This window comes from Typopeltis vanoorti, chromosome 6, assembly GCF_054136105.1.
Source record: "Typopeltis vanoorti isolate ZY-2024b chromosome 6, IOZ_Tvanoo_1.0, whole genome shotgun sequence".
NCBI classification, from domain to species: Eukaryota; Metazoa; Arthropoda; class Arachnida; order Uropygi; family Thelyphonidae; genus Typopeltis; species Typopeltis vanoorti.
Genome location: NC_143554.1, coordinates 116,535,929 through 116,557,551, shown reverse-complemented (window position 1 = coordinate 116,557,551; position 21,623 = coordinate 116,535,929). Strand labels below are relative to the sequence as shown.

General features: G+C 34.7%; 1 protein-coding gene across 1 annotated transcript in view; it reads left to right on the top strand.

Moving 5' to 3' along the window:
- LOC150105847 (uncharacterized protein KIAA0930 homolog) overlaps positions 1-21,623 on the top strand; it is a 132,974-nt gene that overhangs the window by 84,239 nt on the left and 27,112 nt on the right. Inside the window, exons 8-10 of the mRNA XM_090394577.1 lie at positions 1,156-1,158; positions 8,569-8,766; positions 18,884-19,052. Coding sequence (XP_090250703.1) covers positions 1,156-1,158; positions 8,569-8,766; positions 18,884-19,052 — 370 coding nt within the window. The remainder of the gene's footprint in view (positions 1-1,155; positions 1,159-8,568; positions 8,767-18,883; positions 19,053-21,623) is intronic.

Below are 21,623 nucleotides of genomic sequence, written 5' to 3'. Positions count from 1 at the left end.
ATGATGGAGCTTATAGAATTTCCACCAACATAGATTAAAAAAAAAAAAAAAATACAAAGGAAATGATTCTTCCATATATACAATCAATCGCATAAAATAGCAAGATTGTTTTGCCAACAAGTTGCCATCTACCAGATCAACAAAATCTTTGAACATCTGAAACCTCCTAAGCATCTACATATGCCACTTAAAAAACCAGTTGCCTATAAGATCAGTTGCAATTGTGGTCTACTACATAGGACAGCCTGGCAGATCTGATGAGATATGTTGATAAGAACACTTCAAGCATGTTGAGAATGAAAGAAAGCACAAATCAGGACTGGCAGCACATATAATGGAAACAAAACAAGTAGAATGGCAACAAACTGAAATGCTCCACATTGATTACCATTTTTACTCAAGTGCATTCAAAGAATCAGCTGAAACAATGACTCATTCTCTACAGCAGGGGTCGAGAACCATCGGCTCTTGGCTGAAAAAAGTATGGCTCTTTTATATTGAATTAAAAGATACATAATTAATTCAAACAACTAAATATTGTTTTTTGATATGGCATGTTTGTAGCACTAGATACTATGCATGTGACACATGTTACGCATGCCTAAGGTAACTAGTGCCACGGCAAAAATTTGAACTAATTGATCAGCTGTCCTGTCAAACACCACAGTTTTTAGATACATATGGATTTTAACTGTCAAAATAAATATTTGGTTAGTTAACGTATTTATTGTGGTAATAAACTGGTGTTTAATTTAGTGTCAGGTAATGTTATGCACAAATTAATTTTTATTATGTTATTATGTTGAATTTGTGTTTTTACTTGCAGGTAAATTTGTGATAATAACCTTCCTAATATGAGTTCAAGAAAAAGAAAAATAATCAAAGAAAACAGAGGATTCAATAAAATGTGGATAGAGAAATTTGCATTTATAGAAGTAAATGGAAATCCGCAATGTTTCATTTGCCATCTACGACTTCAAAATAACAAATCAAGTAATGTCGAACGACATTTTCGAGGAAAACATTTAGACTTCAGTAAAAAATATCCTGAGGGGGATAATAGAAAGAAAGCTATTGAAGAATTACAAAAGAAAACATTGCTTCAGCAAAGAAATTTGTCAACTTGGACGAAATCTTTGTTGAATGCTACTGAAGCAAGTTTTTTTGTTATCCCTTGAAATAGCAAAAGCGAGAAAACCTTTTTCCGATGGTGAATTTCTAAAAAATTGCATGCTCTTTCGGCTAGAACTGTCAAGGAACGGATTGTAACAATTTCTGCAGAAGTTTCAAATATGCAAATTATGGATATTAATTCTGCCGATTTTATATCTATTGTGGTTGATGAACCATATCAAATGATATTTCTGATATGGCGCAATGCTGCATGATGGCTAAATATATCACATCTTCCAGTATTCGAGAAGAACTTGCTAACACTTAAAGGACACGCTACAGGTCAAGATATTTCAGAAAACCTTCTAACCAGTTTACAGAATAAAAATATAAATATTAATAATACAGTATGCATTGCGACCGATGGCGTGCCTTTTATGACTGAGAAAAATAAGGGGTTTGTTAAATTATTCTCCACTCATATTCCACATGGAGTTATTTCATTTCATTGCATTTTGCATCAAGAAGCTTTAGTTGCAAATTTTTTGGGATTATTACCACAACTAAAAGAGTGATGGATGTTGTTGTGCCAATGATCAATTTCATTCGATTTCAGGCTTTGAATCACAGACCTTTTGACACATTTTTAGAAGAACTAGGTAGTCAACATAAAGATTTAGTGACATCTTGATATTCAAAATGTCACTAAATCATTAAAACGTTTTTTAATGATTTAGTGACATCTTGAAAAGCATTAAAACGGTTTTTTCAGTGCTTAAAAGAAGTAACAGTTTTCTTAACCACTAAAAATTATAACATAAATCATGTAGAACTTCTCAGTAATCCCGAATGCATACAAAATTTTTATTTTTTGCTTGATATGACAGAACATTTTAATAAGCTAAATTTGAAGTTACAACGGAAGGGAAACACAGCCTTACAATTACTAGAGGAAGTTCTTACCTTTGAACAGAAACTAAGAGTGTTTTTCGAAGTCTTACTGAAGAAAAATTTATATATTTTGAAAATCTAAAAAATTATAGATTGAATTTAAATCAAGAAAAAGTTGATTGCAAAATATTCGCTGAAATGATTACTGTAATTTTAGATTCATTTACAAGCAGATTTCAGGATTTTAAAAAACATCAGGAGATGATGAAATTTATATTACATCCGTTAAATTGCAATTTAAAATTAATAGATATTGAAGCTTTTTCCAGAATATTAATGGCAGAACTACAAATGGAGCTTCTGGAAATTCAGAATAAAAGCATCTGGGTACAAAAACTTCAGGATATGGTAGCACAAATTGAAGAAAATGAAAAAACTATGGAAGAAACAGCACAGGAAATTATATTTAAATGTTGGAATTCTTTCCCAACTAATTATTCAAATGCCAGGCAACTTGCTTTTGAGGTTTTGACTCTTTTCCGTATAATTGCGAATAATTTTTCTCTTCAATGAATTATATTAAAAATAAGTATAGGAGGGATGCTTAAGGGTCAAAGCTGTATAACTGAGAGGAGACCTCCACATAGCCTTTAAAGGAATGTGGAGAACCAACCAGGGCTTCTGACCTAATATTCAATCCTCACCTTCTCGTGGTGCACCCTGTTGGGTATCTACTTGGATACTGAACGAACGAGGATGGGCTGGCAATTTGGGATTTAGCCGACCAAATTGTATTCTTATTGGTTAAACCAAAATTAAAAATGATGGTACAACATGACAAAATTTCATGCTAGCTGGGGCGTCGCCCGGTTAAACAAGCCCCCCCCCCGTTGTTTTCGCCAGGGAACCAGGGCGAACAGCGAAAAGTCAGCTACTGGAACAAATCTGAAAACAAACCCCAACTCAACATCACCAGAGTTAAAGATCGGTACTATCAACGTAAGAAGCCTGAATGGTAAAGAAATGGAGCTAGCTGAGGAACTAGATAAGTACCAGATCGACATAATTGGGGTGACTGAAACAAAAAAGACCAAAACTGGTGGTGATCTTTCTGAGCAATAAATACAAAATGTTATATTCAGGCAACGACAATCAAGGAAAAGAAGGAGTAGCCATAGTCTTCAACACAAAATACGAGGCTAATCTTCTTGAATGGCAGTCAGTCTCAAGTACAGTAATGTGGGCAATATGAGAATGGGGAACTGGACAATGAGACTTATTTGTGCCTATGGTCCCACAGAAGGTTCTACTAAGGTAGAAGTGGAGGAATTTTTTGAGGCTTTAGAAAAAGCCACTGACACAATGAAAAATGAAAAGCTGGTCCTTGTTGGGGATCTAAATAGCAGAGTAGGAAATGATTGTGAGACATACAAAAATATTTTGGGAAAATTTGGAGAAAAGAGCAAAGCTAATAATAATGGCAAATATCTGTTGGATTTCTGCTCAGGACATGGACTGGTTATTACTAACACCATGTTCCAACATAAAAATGTGCACAAATTCACATGGAGAGAAGAGGCTAGGAATAAGAAAAGTCTCATTGACTATGTTATTGTTGATAGTGATGTTTTCTCCCTGGTGCAGGACACAAGAGTGTACAGAGGATTTGAAATTGGAAGTGATCACTATTTAGTCTTGAGCAGGATAAAATTGAATTTCATATTGAAAAGAATAACATGTAAGAAAGTTTTAAAGCGAATAAAAGTTGGCCAGCTCTCAGATGTGAACTGTAGGCTAAAATACACAAAGATTATTGAAGAAAAAATGAAAGAGTTTGAGAACAGGAATCAAACCTTGGAGATTCAGTGGCAAACTCTGAAGAAAACATTCATTGATTCTGCCAGAGAGGCATGTGGTGAGGTTGTGTGCAAGAATAAAAAAAATCAGAACTCCCTGGTGGACACAGGAAGTTAAAGAGGCAGTGAAGGAAAAGAAGAAAGAATATCAAAAGTTCCTGTCAAATAAGTCAGCTTGTGCTCTTACAGAATATAGAGACAAATGCAAGAATGCTAAACATTGTGTAAAACTAGCTAAACAAAAGTCATGGGAGGACTTTGGCAAGAATATAGAAAATAAATATCAAGAAGGTGGCAAAATATTCTGGAGGTTGTTGAAGAAGAAGTAGATTAGGAATGGAGAAAAGTGTGCTGTAAAAGGAGTTAGAGATGATAAAGGTGACATGAAAACGGGAGAAAAAGATATCCTTGAAGTATGGTGTAATTACCTTGAAAAACTTCTAAATGAAACAAGCAGTGATGACAGCACGGTGGTAAAAAACACTGACCAGGCATGCAATCAGGAATACATATCCATACTTGAAGTAGAAAATGCCATCAAAGGCTTGAAATGTGGAAAGGCAGCAGGAGTAGATGATATTCAACCAGAAATGCTGAAGTATGGTGGTGTGAGAGTCTTACAGTGGCTGCACTGCATAGTTCAGAAGGCCTGGACAGAGGGACGAATTCCCGATGATTGGAGTAGAGCTCTCATAGTACCCATATATAAAAAGGGAAATAAAACTGAATGTGAGAATTACAGAGGTATTTCCCTACTGAGTGTTCCTGGCAAGATCTATGCAAGTATACTTGAGAAATGGTTGAGAAGAATTGTGGAAGAAAAGCTTGGTGAAGAACAAGCTGGATTCAGGCCAAATAGAGGCTGTCAGGATCAGATCTTCACTTTACGACAAATAGTCGAGAAAGCATGGGAATATAACAAAGATCTGTATTTAAGTTTTGTCGATTTGGAAAAGGCATATGACAAGGTGCTAAGAGAGGAGCTATTCAATACGCTGCAGTTATATGGTGTCAATGGGGCATTATATCAAGCAATACTTAGTCTGTATTTGAGTTGTAAGTCAACAGTTAGAATTGAAGGAAGTACAGGAAGATGGTTTAATGTTAAATCTGGTGTGAGACAAGGATGTACATTATCCCCTCTGTTATTCATTATCTATATGGATCACATTATGAATGAAAGTGGTATTAAACATGATATCAAAATTGGAGATGTTAATGTCAGCTCTTTGCTTTATGCGGATGATGTTATACTTCTAAATAAATCCCCTACAAGTCTGCAAGATTCTCTGACTAAATTGAATAGCTGTTGTAATAGATATGGTATGAAGGTCAGCAATAAAAAGACAAAGACAATGAAAATAGGCAGAATCATTGAAAATATCAACTGTGTTGTGAATGGAGAACCTGTGGAACAAGTAAAACATTTCAGCTATTTAGGCACGATTTTTACTGAAGATGGTAAATTGAATATAGAAATAGACAACAGAATCAGCAAAGCTGGTATGGTGGGAAGTCAATTGAATAAATTCGTATGGAATAAGAGAGAAATTAGTCGGAACACTAAATTAGCTGTATACAAGACAGTGTTCAAACCAGTTTTAACTTATGGATCTGAGTGCTGGGTCAGAAGTAAAACAATTGACCAAAGACTAGAGAACACAGATATGAGCGTCCTGAGAAAGATTATAGGCGTGAACAGATGGCATCAATGGCAATATCATATTAAAAACGAGGATATTAGGAAAGAACTTGACATTGTCAGCATCCAGGAATGCGTTAGCACAGCTAATCTCAGTTGGTATGGTCACTTAAACAGAATGGGCGAGGAAAGATTAGCAAAACGAGATTTCTCTGCCAGGTTGACAGGAAAATGACCCAGAGGAAGACCAAGATATAGGTGGATTGATACGGTACAAAGTGCCTTAGACGATAGAAATATAAGATCTGATAATGTTGGAGTCTTGACAAGTAACAGACTGATTTGGAGGAAAATTGTAGATAGGAAGTTAATAATGATGTAATTTTTTCATGTAGTACTATCATATCCTGTACACCCCATGAGGGTACATAGCAGGAATTTGATGATGATGATAAGTATAGGAACAAATTGACTGATGAAAGTTTGAAAGCCGAATTACTATTACTATTAAAGTGTACAACATACATTTCAGATTTAAGGACATTGGCTGAGAAGATGCAAAATCAAAAGTCTCATTAGTGAATTTTAAATTAAAGCAATCAAACATCTATTAAAATGTATAATATTGCTTAAATTAAGGGGATATTAAATCCCACATTGTTTTAAAACCGAATAAGAAACTCAAAGATTAGAATCAAAGAGTTTCATGCCGAATATAGTATAGTGAGCTATAAAAGTATCGGCGACTACTAGCGTGAGCTAATACATGTATTTCAAGTACGTAGTACAAACTCGGGCAACTCGTAGCAAAGGTGGTAAAGTTCTGATCGCTATTCTTGGTATTTTCCATAATGTAAAACACACATTTCCTAGGAAATGTATGCTGTTATTACATTATGGTGGGAGGTCACTACCCAGGCCAGTTTCAGTCTTTATTGAGGCTTGATCAGTGAGTAGCTAGACCAAATTAATACCAAAGGGTATAGCGAAAAGAACTTATATACTCTGCTATACGAGTTGTCAAAAAGGTGCACCCATTAAGTTACTTAAATATAAAGAGCCAATGGGCTTCATTTCGGCAATATAAACATTATTTAAATTAAGGGGATATTAAATCCCACATTGTTTTAAAACTGAATAAGAAACTCAAAGATTGGAATCAGAGAGTTTCATGCCGAATATAGTATAATAAACTATAAAAGTATCGGTGACTACTAGCGTGAGCTAATGCACGTAGTCCAAGTACATAGTACAAACTTGGGCATCTCATAGCAAAGGTGGTAAAGTTCTGATCGCTATTCTTGGTATTTTCCATAATGTAAAACACACATTTCCTAGGAAATGTATGCTGTTATTACATTATGGCGGGCGGTCACTATGCAGACCAGTTTTAGCCTTTATTGAGAATTCATCAGTGAGTAGCTAGAACAAATTACCACCTTTGCTACGAGTTGCCCGATTTTGTGCTACGTGCATTTGCTCACGCTAGTAGTCGCCGATACTTTTATAGTTTACTATACTATATTCGGCATGAAACTCTCTGATTCCAATCTTTGAGTTTCTTATTCGGTTTTAAAACAATGTGGGATTTAATATCCCCTTAATTTAAATGATGTTTATATCGCAGAAATGAAACCTATTGGCTCTTTATATTTAAGTAATATAATATTGCATTTTTGTTCGGATTGATTCTTTTTGCAATGCAAATTCTGACTTTTTTGCAATATTTTACTTACTTAAAAATGTTTTGTGATTAAAAACTTAATCAAACTTAATGTTGTTTTATTTATTGAACATATAAAAAATTTATGTGCAAACATAAAAGTGGTATTTGATATCTGGAAGTACTCAATTAAAAACAAATTTACCTAAGTTTGAACTAACGGCACCTTTGAGTCACCAGGAAAAATCGAATTGAAGTTGCGGCTCCCAAAATTTTGGTTTAATTAATTTTTTTGGTGGAATGGCTCTTTGGTTCAAAAAGGTTCCTGACCTCTGCTCTACAGCATAACAAAAGAGATGGGATGATTATCCATCAAGTCTGGTCTTCTTAATCCATCACGACACACTTGTAGCTACAAGTAGCATGTTACAGCAACCCATGAACTAGCAGCCAGCATAGCAAATATGTGCTTTCCATTATTTAAGTGTTTTCAAATCTTTTTCCACTAGAAATGCCGACTGTTATTACTTGCTTTCTAGTGAAAAATATTTGAAAACATTTAAATAATGGAATACTTTGTTACACTTCATCAGCAGTTTATGCATGTTATTTCCTGATGAAGTGAAACAAAGTATTTCATTAAACTAGTCAGAATAAAAACATAGTTTCTATATTATGGTCTGGTCATGTTATGTGCACCACATGTTGTATTACCGATGTAATCCCCTCCCTTCATAAAGGGATTGGCAGGAATTAAAACTTAAATAATTGCTAGTTTATGTAAATAATTAAGAATATTGGTGAGTTTTCAGTGCTATCTCCCAGTTAGTGATTTCCATCTTGTAGTTTGATGATCATCTTTGTTCTGAAAGCCAGTTACATAATGGTGAGTAATCAACATTTTCTAACCCTTGTGTGAAGTGCACTTCAAATAAATGATTTTCTTTCTTTCTCATTTTTCTCAGTTCGTGTAATGATTATTCTAGTTTCTTTGTTCTCAGTGAAATTATGTTCTATATAATTTTATGTTTTTGCTTTTATATTTGTTATTTCTTAGGATTTTATTGTATGTTATTTTTGTGTATCTTATCTTTGTAAGTCACTTATCTATAACTAAATTACCCGTATATTATTCTTTCAAGGGATTTGTGGTGGATTGATGTTTTCAGGTGGCTGACAGGTATTAATATATAACAGCAAAATAGAAACCTGATTGAAGGATTAAATAGTCATTATATATAACTAGTTTTGTATCTATACTTTTGATAGAATATTACCAGAAATTAGATAATAGCTCACTGAAGTTCTGTATGTTTTTGACATTTAAAAAAAAAAATTTTAATGACTAATTCAATTTAGATATTGTTTACTATGCATTTTGAGAATATCCATTTATACTTAAGGCAAGTCTAACAACAAGAATGGCACAACGAATGTCAATGGGTTGGTATCAAGGTCAGCAAAGGCTGGAATTTGTTCGTATGAAAGGACCTCAGGGTAAAGGACATGCTGAAATGGCAGTAACTAAACAGAAGGGATCTGGAGTTGAAACACCTACCTCTGAACCTGGTATTTCTATTACAGATTATGACTGGGAAGAAGTTGAGGTAAGGAAGAGAAACTATTAAATTACTTTTAATTATTCCTCAGTGATCATTAGAAAGAATTTTCGGAAAGATAACGATCTTGCTTTTGTATCCATAGTTTGAGTTAAAAATTGGGATTTTTTTTTAGTCTTTAGTCCTTCTGTGGAGTCAAAAGGCTCATCAAGGGAGCCCAGAAACTTTCTTTCATAATGTGATCCATGTAGATTATTATGTGACACCTCCAAGGACTCCTCATGGGAGGACACTCTATTTTACTCTGCTACACACATGTAACTGTCTCTCCTACTACACACATCTAACTGTCTCTCCTACTACACACAACTACCATCATGGCATTTATCACCTATCACCACCACCACCAATAGTGTTATTTGTCTGTAAATTGCATGTGTTCTAAAGGCTGATTTGCCTATATGTGGGATGAAAACCCCAAGTTTCCAGGGGGGGAAACTTGGATTTCCCCCTGCTACCTCTGCATAGATCGGCTAACTCACCTTCAAACGATAATGCTGATATAAAGATTCTTCTCATAACGACAAGAATTGAACTTGGGTCTTTTCCAATCAAAGGGTGCAATATACTGTCGTTCTTTCATTTTTGCGCTACTGAGGCAATTATGAATAAGAGTGGAGATGACGTACATCCCTGTCTTACCCCTAATTTTACATCAAACCGTCTTCATATATTTCACTTCTAATTGCTGACTTACAACTTATATATAGCCTATGCATTTGTTTCTATAATGTTTCATTTACCCATATAATTGTTTTAAAAATATTTTCTCTTGGGATCTTGTATGCCTTTTCCAGATCTACAAAACTGAAGTACAGATCCATCATATTCCCATGATTTCTCAACTATTTCTCGTAAAGTGAAAATCTAAGATTTTCACTTTACAACCTCTATTTGGCCTGAACTGAGCTTGTTCTTCTGCATGTTTCTTTTCCACAATTTTTCTCAGCCTATGTTTAAAATTGCTTACATAAATCTTACCTTGAACAATTGTAGAGAAATTCCTCTGTAATTCTCACATTCATTTTTATTCTCTTTTTTAGAGATGGGACTATGAGAGCTCTACTCCAACTATCTGGATTTGACCTTCTGATCAGGCTCTCTGAATTATGCACTGCAAAACTTTTATACCTCCATATTTGAGCATTTCTGGTTGAATATCATCTACTCCAGCTGTCTCTTTCTGCATTTCAGGTTTTTGATTTCTTTTTCTACCTCAGTATTAATATATACTCCTGTTTACATTGTTCTTGAAAATTTTTTACTACCGTTCTGTAATTGCTCATTTTATTAAACATTCTTTCAAAGTAATTACTCCATACATCTAGAATATCCTTATCATCAGTTTTCATGGTACATTTTATCATTTTTGATTTCTTTTACATTACTCTTTCCTCCATTTCTAAGCTTTCTATAACTTCCTGAACATTTTACCACCTTCTGATATCTGATATTTATTTTCTATATTCTTACTGAAGTTTTCCCATGACTTGTTTAGTTACTTTTACACATAGCTTAGCTCTCTTACATGTTTCATTGCATTCTTTTAGGCTGTCTGCTAACTTATCTTCTTCTTCCTTTTACATATTAGGCCTTGTGGTCTGTTACAGTTACGTATTAGGCTTCATGGTCTGTTACAATTTGAAACCAGAAATCCTACTGAATAGGTCAGTCAATCCTATTCCAGGAGCGTCCTATGTCTGTAGATGCATGTGTCCACAGAGACGGTTTGCCTGTTCTGGGTGGAAAAACCCCCTACCTCTGTACTCTTTTGTACACTGTATGAAACCAGCTAACTCACCTTTCGTTGAAAGAGACCAGATAAAGGTTCTTCCCTGTGGGAATCGAACCCGGGTCTTTCCAATCAAAGGGCTGTGTCTATACTGACTGAGCTACAGAGGCTCCTGGTAACTTATTACTAGTAATTTCTGTTTTGATTTCTTCTTTTCCAGGACTGCTTCTTTAACATCTTGTGTCCATTGTTATGTTCTTATTTTTCTTACTTGCAGACAACTTCATCACATATCTCCCTAGTTGAATCAATCAATCGATTGATTCAACTGTGGAGATATGTGGTGAAAAATTTTGCTAAATACTACCAACAATAACATTATCAGTGATGACTTTTCTTAATTCTTGTATGTTCTTTCCACTTGAACTCATGCACATCTTTATGTTGGAACATGGTGCTAATAATGGTAAGTGCCTGCAGTCTAGTGGGCACTTACCAGTATTAGTCTTGTCCTTTTTTCCTAATTTTTCCAAACCGTTTAGGAAAGTTTGGTGGGATTTATTTCCTACTCTGCTATTTAGATCTCCAACAAGGACCACTTTTTCCATTTTCATTGTCATCTGCCTGAATTTTTTTGAGTTATTAGAATAAGTTAAAAAAAATTCTTCCACTTCTTCCATAGGAGAACCTTCTGTGGGATCTTAGGCACAGATAAGTTTTCTTGTCCATTTTCCCATTTTGAAGTTTGCCTACAAATTCTGCTTGAAACTACCTTCCCATCAAGAAGTTATCTTCATGTTTGGTGTCGAATGCTATTGCTGCTGCTTCCTTTGCTTGTTATTGTCTGAGTATAACATCCTATACTTATTGTTTAGTAAGATCTCACCTGTTTTTAGTTTCTTTCTCTCAGTAATGCCAATTATGTTGACTTGGTACTTTTCCATATCTTTTGAGTCATTAGAACAGGCAGCTGACAATGAAAATGGAAGAAGTGGTCCTTGTTGGGGATATAAACAGCAGAGTAGGAAATAAATCCCACCAAACTTTCCCAAATGGTTTAGAAAAATTAGGAGAAAAGGACAAGGCTAATAATGGTAAGTAATTAAATCAAATGTAAACAAGTTCCTTCTTACCCACCCCACTACCCATACACAGTATTAATGTACTATAGTTTGATCAACCAACCTCTTGTGTATGGGTTCAACATAAAAAAAAAAAAAATCTTCATCATGTTCAATTTCCTTTCCATTAATACTCCTTATATTGATGGTTCCTATCTTCAGATCTTATAACATTGGGTTGTTCTTCTTATAGATGGTGCTTGTTCCAGTAGTAGCTGACTTCACTGTTCACTCTGGTACCCTGAAGTGAAGCTTCATTTAATTAAGCATTCATTCTTCTAGGCTACAATAGTACTAAGTGTATGTTGGTAAGCCAGCTAGTGACTAGTTGGCTTACCAATGTGATTACCTTGATGGATCTGTGTTTCATTCAGGATTTCTCCATAAATGCAGGTCACAAAGATGCCTCCAACGATCTCGATCTTGAGCCTCTCTCTTCCATGTTATACCCATAGATTTCACTAGTGGATCTTCCCTTCTTGTAGGTGGTTTTCCTGCTTTTCTCTTTATTCTTGGTTGCTAGTTGAGTATTCTATATGTCCATCTGTTATCCCTAAGTCTGGCTATGTGACCTGCCCATCTCACCTTGCTTTCATATACTGCAGTTACCACATCTTTTATGCCTGATCTCTTTCTTAGTTCTGTGTTCCTAACATGTTCCATTTTGCTGATGTTACAAATCCTGCGTTCTATTGCATGCTGAGTTATTCAGAGAGTTTCTTCTTCTTTTCTTGTCGTGTTCCATGTTTCTGATTCATATGTGAGTGATGGAAGTATGTCACTATTAAATAGTTTTGCCTTCACAGAGATGTCAAGATTTGGATCAGTAAGTGTTTCTTTTAGTCTGTTGAATGATAGCCATGCAGCTTTCTTTCTTTTTGCTAGTTCTTCAGATAAACAATTATTCATTTTTATTGTTTGTCCTAAGTAATTTTAGGAGTCAACTTGTTCTATAGGGATGTTATCAATACATAGGTGACTGTCACTTGTGTAGATGTTTTTGATCCATTTTGTTTTTTCTAGATTCATTTCTAAGCCTATCTTACTGCTGTTTGTGTATGTTTTTTCACCATTTCTTCTAGGTCTTTTGGGTTGTGGGATATCAGTACCAGATCATCGGCAAACATAAGGATTTGTAGTTTTTCACCATCTATGCTTATTCCTCTGTTTAGGTCTATTTTTTTTTTCAGAATATATTCTAAAGCGCTGGTAAATAGATTTGCGGAGATCACATCGCCTTGACGGATCCCTCTCTTTATATCTATATTTATAGGTTGATCAAATAATGTTATTTGTGTGGTCTGATTTTTGTTAATTTCTTTTATCATGTGGATATAAGTAGGATCCACATTTATTTCCAGTAAGGCACTGATGACTGCATTGTGTTCTATGGTATCAAATGCTTTTTTAAAATCAATAAAGAGGAAACATAGAGGGATTCGGTATTCTCTGCATTTTTCTGTTAGTTGTGAAATGACCTGGATATGATCTATCGTGGGGAAGCTTCTTCTGAATCCTGCCTACTCTCTACTGGAGTTGTCTTCGAGCGTGTTTTGGATTCTGTTCAGCATTACTCTGTTCATGATTTTATATATGTGAGAGAGTAGACAGATTGGACGATAGTTTTTTATGTCTTCCTTGTTCCCTTTTTTTTTGAATATAAGTATGGGTTTTGAGGTCTTCCATTCCTCTGGAATCTTTCTTTTTTTGAAGCCACGTGAATCTGGCAGCCAACGCTTTGAAAATAATTGGTCCACCTTGTTGGATTTCTTCAGCCTTAACATGATCAAGTCCTGAGGCTTTACCTTTACTTATTTTCTTAAGGGCATGTTCTATTTCTTCTGGAAGTACATCTGATATATTGCTTGGTTTTCGAATAATAGGTTCTGAAACTTGGCACTTAGTTGCATAGAGATCATTATAAAAATTCTGCACAATTTCTTCTATCCTTTTTCTATGAGTATGTTTTTCTCCATTTTGATCCTGTAAAGCAGATGGAATTGACTGTTTAAAATTTAAGTCTCTCTCTATTTTTTTCAGGCTGGTTTTTGCCTGCACTCCTTCTCTTAGTTTTTGTATCCTGAAAGCTTTGTAGTCTTCTGGAATTCTTTTCCTTAGTAACTTACAGATAATTTTGTATTCTAGAAAATTTTCTTCAGTTCTTTTCTCTTTTTCAGTAGTTCTATAGTTTGAGTGAGAATCGTTCTCTTTTCTTTTGTCTCACAGGAGTTTCTGATTTTTTTCTTGCATTCGTTGAATTTATTAATAAAGTCAATATAGTCATTTATGTAACAGTTCTTAATAGTCCATTCAGTCACTTCTATGTACTACCTGAACGTGTGGTAGTCTATTTGTTTGGGTTGTCTTTTGTGGTTTGACATTTCCCTGATATGGTGTTCTTTTTTGTGGTCTATTCTTATAATGGCTCTGAGGAATCTGTGGTCAGAATCTATGTTGAAGTGTGTTTCGCCTATTGTACCAACATTTTGTACCAGCCTTTTACAGTCTGTTAAAATTTAGTCAATTTCATTTTTTTGTGTCTCCATTCGGTGATTGTCAAGTCCATCTTCTTCCTGGGCATTTGTTGAAAAAAGTGTTCATGATAAAGAGTTGTTCAGCTGCAGCAAATTCAGCTAATCTCTCTCCTCTTCTATTTCTTTCTCCCAGGCATTGTGGTCCTATAAACTATTCGTTTGCTTTTCCACATCCTATTTTGGCATTAAAGTCACCACCAACGAATGTGTATATTAACTTGTAATTTAATGCCTGTTCAAGATTCATATAAAAATTTTCTATTTCTTGATTATCAGCTATAGATGTTGGAGCATAGCAGGATATTAATTTTATTGTTATATTGTTCTCTATTCCAATTAAGAGTACACCTATTCTTTTAGATATGATGTTACAAGAAATGATCGACTTGTTGAGCTTAGATTTAACAATGATGCCCACTCCGCCTTGTTTGCCATTGTTTGAGGATGCTCCGAGGAGTATCTGTAAGCCATTCTACCATGTTGCTGTTAGTTCTTTCAATCTTTATGTTTCATTCACTAGCAAGATATCATCATCATCAAATTCCTGCCATGTACCCTCAAGGGGTGTACAGGATATGACAGTACTACATGAAAAAATTACATCATTATTAACTTCCTATCTACAATTTTCCTCCAAATCAGTCTGTTACTTGTCAAGACTCCAACATTATCAGATCTTATATTTCTATCGTCTAAGGCACTTTGTACCGTATCAATCCACCTATATCTTGGTCTTCCTCTGGGTCGTTTTCCTGCCAACCTGGCAGAGAACACTTGTTTTGCTAATCTTTCCTCTCCCATTCTATTTAAGTGACCATACCACCTGAGATTAGATCTGCTAACGCATTCCTGGATGCTGACAATGTCAAGTTCTTTCCTAATATCCTCATTTTTAATATGATATTGCCATTGATGCCATCTGTTCACGCCTCTAATCTTTCTCAGGACTCTCATATCTGCAGTCTCTAGTCTTTGGTCAAGTGTTTTACTTCTGACCCAACTCTCAGATCCATAAGTTAAAACTGGTTTGAACACTGTCTTGTATACAGCTAATTTAGTGTTCCGACTAATTTCTCTCTTATTCCATATGAATTTATTCAATTGACTTCCCACCATACCAGCTTTGCTGATTCTGTTGTCTATTTCTTTATTTAATTTACCATCTTCAGTAAAAATCGTGCCTAAGTAGCTGAAATGTTTTACTTGTTCCACAGGTTCTCCATTCACAACACAGTTGACATTTTCAATGATTCTGCCTATTTTCATTGTCTTTGTCTTTTTATTGCTGACCTTCATACCATATCTATTACAACAGCTATTCAATTTAGTCAGAGAATCTTGCAGACTTATAGCGGATTTATTTAGAAGTATAACATCATCCGCATAAAGCAAAGAGCTGACATTAACATCTCCAATTTTGATATCAGGTTTAATACCACTTTCCTTCATAATGTGATCCATATAGATAATGAATAACAGAGGGGATAATGTACATCCTTGCCTCACACCAGATTTAACATTAAACCATCTTCCTGTACTTCCTTCAATTCTAACTGCTGACTTACAACTCAAATAAAGACTAAGTATTGCTTGATATAATGCCCCATTGACACCATATAACTGCAGCGTATTGAATAGCTTCTCTCTTGGCACCTTGTCATATGCCTTTTCCAGATCGACAAAACTTAAATACAGATCTTTGTTATATTCCCATGCTTTCTCGACTATTTGTCGTAAAGTGAAGATCTGATCCTGACAGCCTCTATTTGGCCTGAATCCAGCTTGTTCTTCACGACGCTTTTCTTCCACAATTCTTCTCAACCGTTTCTCAAGTATACTTGCATAGATCTTGCCAGGAACACTCAGTAGTGAAATACCTCTGTAATTCTCACATGCAGTTTTATTTCCCTTTTTATATATGGGTACTATGAGAGCTCTACTCCAATCATCGGGAATTCGTCCCTCTGTCCAGGCTTTCTGAACTATGCAGTGCAGCCACTGTAAGACTTTTATACCACCATACTTCAGCATTTCCTGTCGAATATCATCTACTCCTGCTGCCTTTCCACATTTCAAGCCTTTGATGGCTTTTTGTACTTCAAGTATGGATATGTATTCCTGACTGCATGCCTGGTCAGTGTTTTTTATCAATATGCTGTCATCACTGCATGTTTCATTTAGCAGTTTTTCAAAGTAATTACTCCATACTTGAAGGATATCTTTTTCTTCTGTTTTCATGTCACCTTTATCATCTCTAACTCCTTTTACAGCACTCTTTCGTCCATTCCTAAGCTTCTTCAACAACCTCCAGAATATTTTGCCACCTTCTTGATATTTATTTTCTATATTCTTGTCAAAGTCCTCCCATGACTTTTGTTTAGCTAGTTTTACACACTGTTTAGCTTTCTTACATTTGTCTCTGTATTCTGTAAGAGTAAAAGCTGACTTATTTGCCAGAAACGTTTTATATGCTTTCTTCTTTTCCTTCACTGCCTCTTTAACTTCCTGTGTCCACTATGGAGTTCTGATTTTTTTATCCTTGCAGACAACCACACGCCTCTCTGGCAGAATCAATCGATGTTTTCTTCAGAGTTTGCCACTGAATCTCCAAGGTTTGATTCCTGTTCTCAAACTCTTTCATTTTTTCTTTGATAATCTTTGTGTATTTTAGTCTACAATTCACATCTGAGAGCTTCTCAACTTTTATTCACTTTAAAACTTTCTTATATGTTATTCTTTTCAATATGAAATTCAATTTTATGCTGCTCAAGACTAAATAATGATCGCTTCCAATTTCAAATCCTCTGTACACTCTGGTGTCCTGCACCAGGGAGAAAACATCACTATCAACAATAACATAGTCAATGAGACTTTTCTTATTCCTAGCCTCTTCTCTCCATGTGAATTTGTGCACATTTTTATGTTGGAACATGGTGTTAGTAATAACCAGTCCATGTCCTGAGCAGAAATCCAACAGATATTTGCCATTATTATTAGCTTTGCTCTTTTCTCCAAATTTTCCCGAAATATTTTTGTATGTCTCACAATCATTTCCTACTCTGCTATTTAGATCCCCAAAAAGGACCAACTTTTCCTTTTTCATTGTGTCAGTTGCTTTTTTTAAAGCGTCAAAAAATTCCTCCACTTCTATCTTAGTAGAACTTTCTGTGGGACCATAGGCACAAATAAGTCTCATTGTCCAGTTCCCCATTCTCATATTTGCCCACATTACTCTACTTGAGACTGACTGCCATTCAAGAAGATTAGCCTCGTATTTTGTGTTGAATACTATGGCTACTTCTTCTTTTCCTTGATTGTCATTGCCTGAATATAACATTTTGTATTTATTGCTCAGAAAGATCTCACCAGTTTTGGTCTTTTTTGTTTCAGTCACCCCGATTATGTCGATCTGGTACTTATCTAATTCCTCAGCTAGCTCCATTTCTTTGCCATTCCGGCTTCTTACATTGATAGTACTGAACTTTAACTCTGGTGATGTTGAGTTGGGGTTTGTTTTCAGATTTGTTCCAGTAGCTGACTTTTCGCTGTCCACCCTGGTTCCCTGGCGAAAACAACGGGGGCCTTGTTTAACTGGGCGACGCCCCAGCCGGCATGAAATTTTGTCATGTTGTACCATCATTTTTTATTTTGGTTTAACCAATAATAATACAATTTGGTCGGCTAAATCCCAAATTTCCAGCCCATCCTCGTTCGTTCAGTATCAAAATAGATACCCAACAGGGTGCACCACGAGAAGGTGAGGATTGGTCATTAGGTCAGAGTCCCTGGTCGGTTCTCCACATTCCTTTAAAGGCTATGTGGAGGTCTCCTCTTAGTTATACAGCTTTGACCCTTAAGCAGGATATCCAAGTTGATATTGGTTAGTTCTTTGAGTAATAAATCTATTCTGTAGTCTCTTGCCAAAGTTCGAGTATTGACGGTACAGATTACCATTTTCATAGATTTAAGAGGCAGCCTGTTTTCATCTGCAAGATTCTTAGCACCCCTGGCCTCACTCAGTGCCTTACTGCCGCTGTAGAAAGGTGAGTGTGGGTCGTGCAGGACTCGGGGCCGTTTTTGTTGTTGTAATAGCATCTTTGCTGTGGTCGCATATACACTTCTCCTGACCAGGGTGATTACTGAACTTAATTCGTTATCATTCATGATATCCAATTCCTTGTATTCATTAATTCTTTTTAAAACCTGTCTATTTATCTTACTAAATTGCATATACTTCCATCCATTTGTTCCAGCTGCAACAACAAAAGCTCTCCAAAGCAGAATAGTGGTGGATAACAAAATTTTTTTCATCGACATAGAATCAATTTTTAGATTCACCTGTCTGCTCTTCTTATCTTTTAAGATCATTCGAAAAAAAAACTTCATCTGAACACTTGACTATTCTGCCAAGTTTTTTATCATTAAAGAGAGAAATTTTACTCTCAATATTTCATTCCAAATGTTCATTTTTAGCATATCAATTATATTTTTATTACTGAAAGTAATAAATTTACATAAGAAATCACAGAATTGACTGAGATCTAGTTTTATAGTGAGGAATATCATTCACTTACTTGGGATATTCAGTTTAATTTGACTTCTCATATGTGGCTAAAATTAAATTATTTAGGTTGAAAATTTCAGAGTTTAAATGAATATATATAAACTTATAGGAAATTTAGTAAACAAATAATTTGCATGAAATGTTTTAGGATAACCCTTATCTTCAGCGGAGAATGTCAGATCCTAGTTCTAATTTAAATAATTATGTACGTGGGTGGCGAACAAGGCAAGAGATGAAAAAATCTCATTCAGAAAATGAAGGAGTAGATGGCTATGTCAATGGTATAAATGAAATTGAGGCAGGTGATCTTAGAGATGGTAAGTTATTTTGATTTTTCTTGTAAATATATGTATCTGGAATGACAATTTACTGTCATTCCAGATACATATATACAAAACATAGTTTGATAATTTTCTTTTATAACAAAACATAGTTTGAGAATTTTATGTCAATGAAAAGATATTTTTATCAGACAATCACTATATTAAGGATTTTTATTTTTAAAAAAGTATTTCTCTGTTTTGTAAGAATGAATTATTTTGATATTAGATTGTCATTGTAAAAATTATTATATTTTATATCTGTGTCGGCTGCAGCATTTTTAAAATTTTATTTACGTATCAACTGCACCATTGTAAAACACCTTAATCTCTATTTTCTATCCGTATCTATCTATCCTGCCTTGTCTTTAACTTTCTTATTATGGTTGGCTGTCTTACCTTCTTACTGCTGCCATGTATATGCTTACTCTGTGTCTTATCTCTCACGCTGTATGATCTAGCACATTTATTTATCAACTGCTCCAGCTAGACTATAATTTGAGAATGAGAGTGTAAGACTTTATTCTAAGACAAAACTTTTGCTTACTGCTTAATTTTGCTTACTGCTGGAGTGCCTTATATATGTCTAGTTTCCTTTATCTTTACTTTCGCATGCCTTTCGAACTCATCACATGTGTACCTCTGGGCAGGCTGACATCATCTTCGCTTGCTTTTTGACTCCTTTGTCTTTTGTACTTGCTGCCCCTTTGATGCAATGATGTCATCTGTCGTATCTCTTTATAACTTTTTTCTCTCATGATAATCCTCTTTGTTCTGTTGTTAATCTCACTGTAAACTTGCTGATTCATGTACACATTATGGAAACAAAGGAAATTCCTTTTTCCTGAACACAATAACTTGTAGGGAATAATTTGTCATTAAATATTTTGCATATCTATTCAGTACATATCCTGATTTAAAACCATTTTAAAACCTAACATAAGTTATGGAATCACTTATCATGAGAGATTTTACATCATGTCCAGTTAGGAAGTCAGAATTATCAGATAATTTAATTTTTTCTTAAATCACAGCTTTTCATTTTTAATTTTGTTCAGAGTTTAATTTTATTTAATGAATACTTTGCATTTTGTTTTTAGCATTTGATTTTTCTTTAATTTTTGAATTGTAGCATGAAGAAAGTGTGCTTTGTTGATTTTGAGTAAGAATTAAAAAGAGATCTATTTGTATTATATTTTGCCCTTCCCAAGTACTGAAACCTGAACTTGTTTTTGAGTGAATAAGCCCTTTATGAAAAAATTGGATAAATGCTTGGAACAATCTTGTGACCTCCTTAGGAGACTGGCTAACTTGCCTCTGACAAAAAGGCACTAATAAAGGTTCTTCATATCCTTTTTATTCATATCCTTTCATATCCTTCACACTAATCATTGGAATTCAAACACAAGTGTTTCTAGCCAGTGAGCATTTGAAACTGACTTAACTATGGAAGTTCAGTTGTTCAGGAAACTATAATAAACTGCAGTTATTGCAGCTGATTATTGCACTTAATATTAGTGATATTGGTTAATCATTTGTACTGGGCTGGTCCGAGAGTATCTGATGCCCCTAGGCAAAGAAAATTTAGGCACTCCTGTACATTGTCTCTCTATATATATTTTGTCATACTCACACAAGCACATGTACACCTACACATGTGGATATTCATAAAAATAATATCATTCCCCGCTCATCTTGGGACAGATGCCAGAAGGAGGAAAAATCTCTGCACTTGAGGTTAAGTATACAAAGAGCAGAGGAGTAGAAGAAATAAAGAAAGGCAAAAATAATGTAAGATCATCAGCGAGCACCAGGACGACGTGACTTATTTCAGTTTTTTATTATTAATCAAGGTTTTACCAATTTTTTTTTCGAAGGTTGTAATTTCCCCCCAAACTATATAGCAAAATGTGGCGCCCCTAGGTTCGCCTAATGATAAAACCGGCACTGCATTTGTACCATAGTTATTAATACAAGGATAATACAAAACTTTTAGAAATTTGATTTAAGAAATTTTAGAAGTTTTATTTTAACACTTAAAATTCATTTATGAAGTGTTAAAATATTTTTGGTGAAAATAAACGTAAAAGCATAATCTAACAAAATATAAGCTGTTATGTTGTATGATTTTAATCCATCTCTCCACAAACATTTACATCTCCAGTGTTTGGGAATTATGAAGTTCAGATGGGGCAAAATGCTAGAGAAATTGTGTGACTTACTTTGACAGGAATTATTTTCTGCTCAGTGTTAAGTTGCTTCAGGTCACAGTGAAAAGATTTTTCTTTCATCAGACAGAAAAATAAAAACTCATAACTAGAAAACATGTTTTTAGGATATATATAAAGATATAGTATATATCTTTATATATATATCTTAGATATATATATATATATAGTTATATATACTATATATATATAGTATATATCTTCCCTGTGGTGCTGTATGGATGTGAAAGTTGGACCCTGAGAAAGAGTGAAAGAGGGAAGATAGATGCATTTGAATTATGGGTTTGGAGATGCTTACTAGGAATACCATGGACTGCAAAGCAAACCAATAAATCAGTGA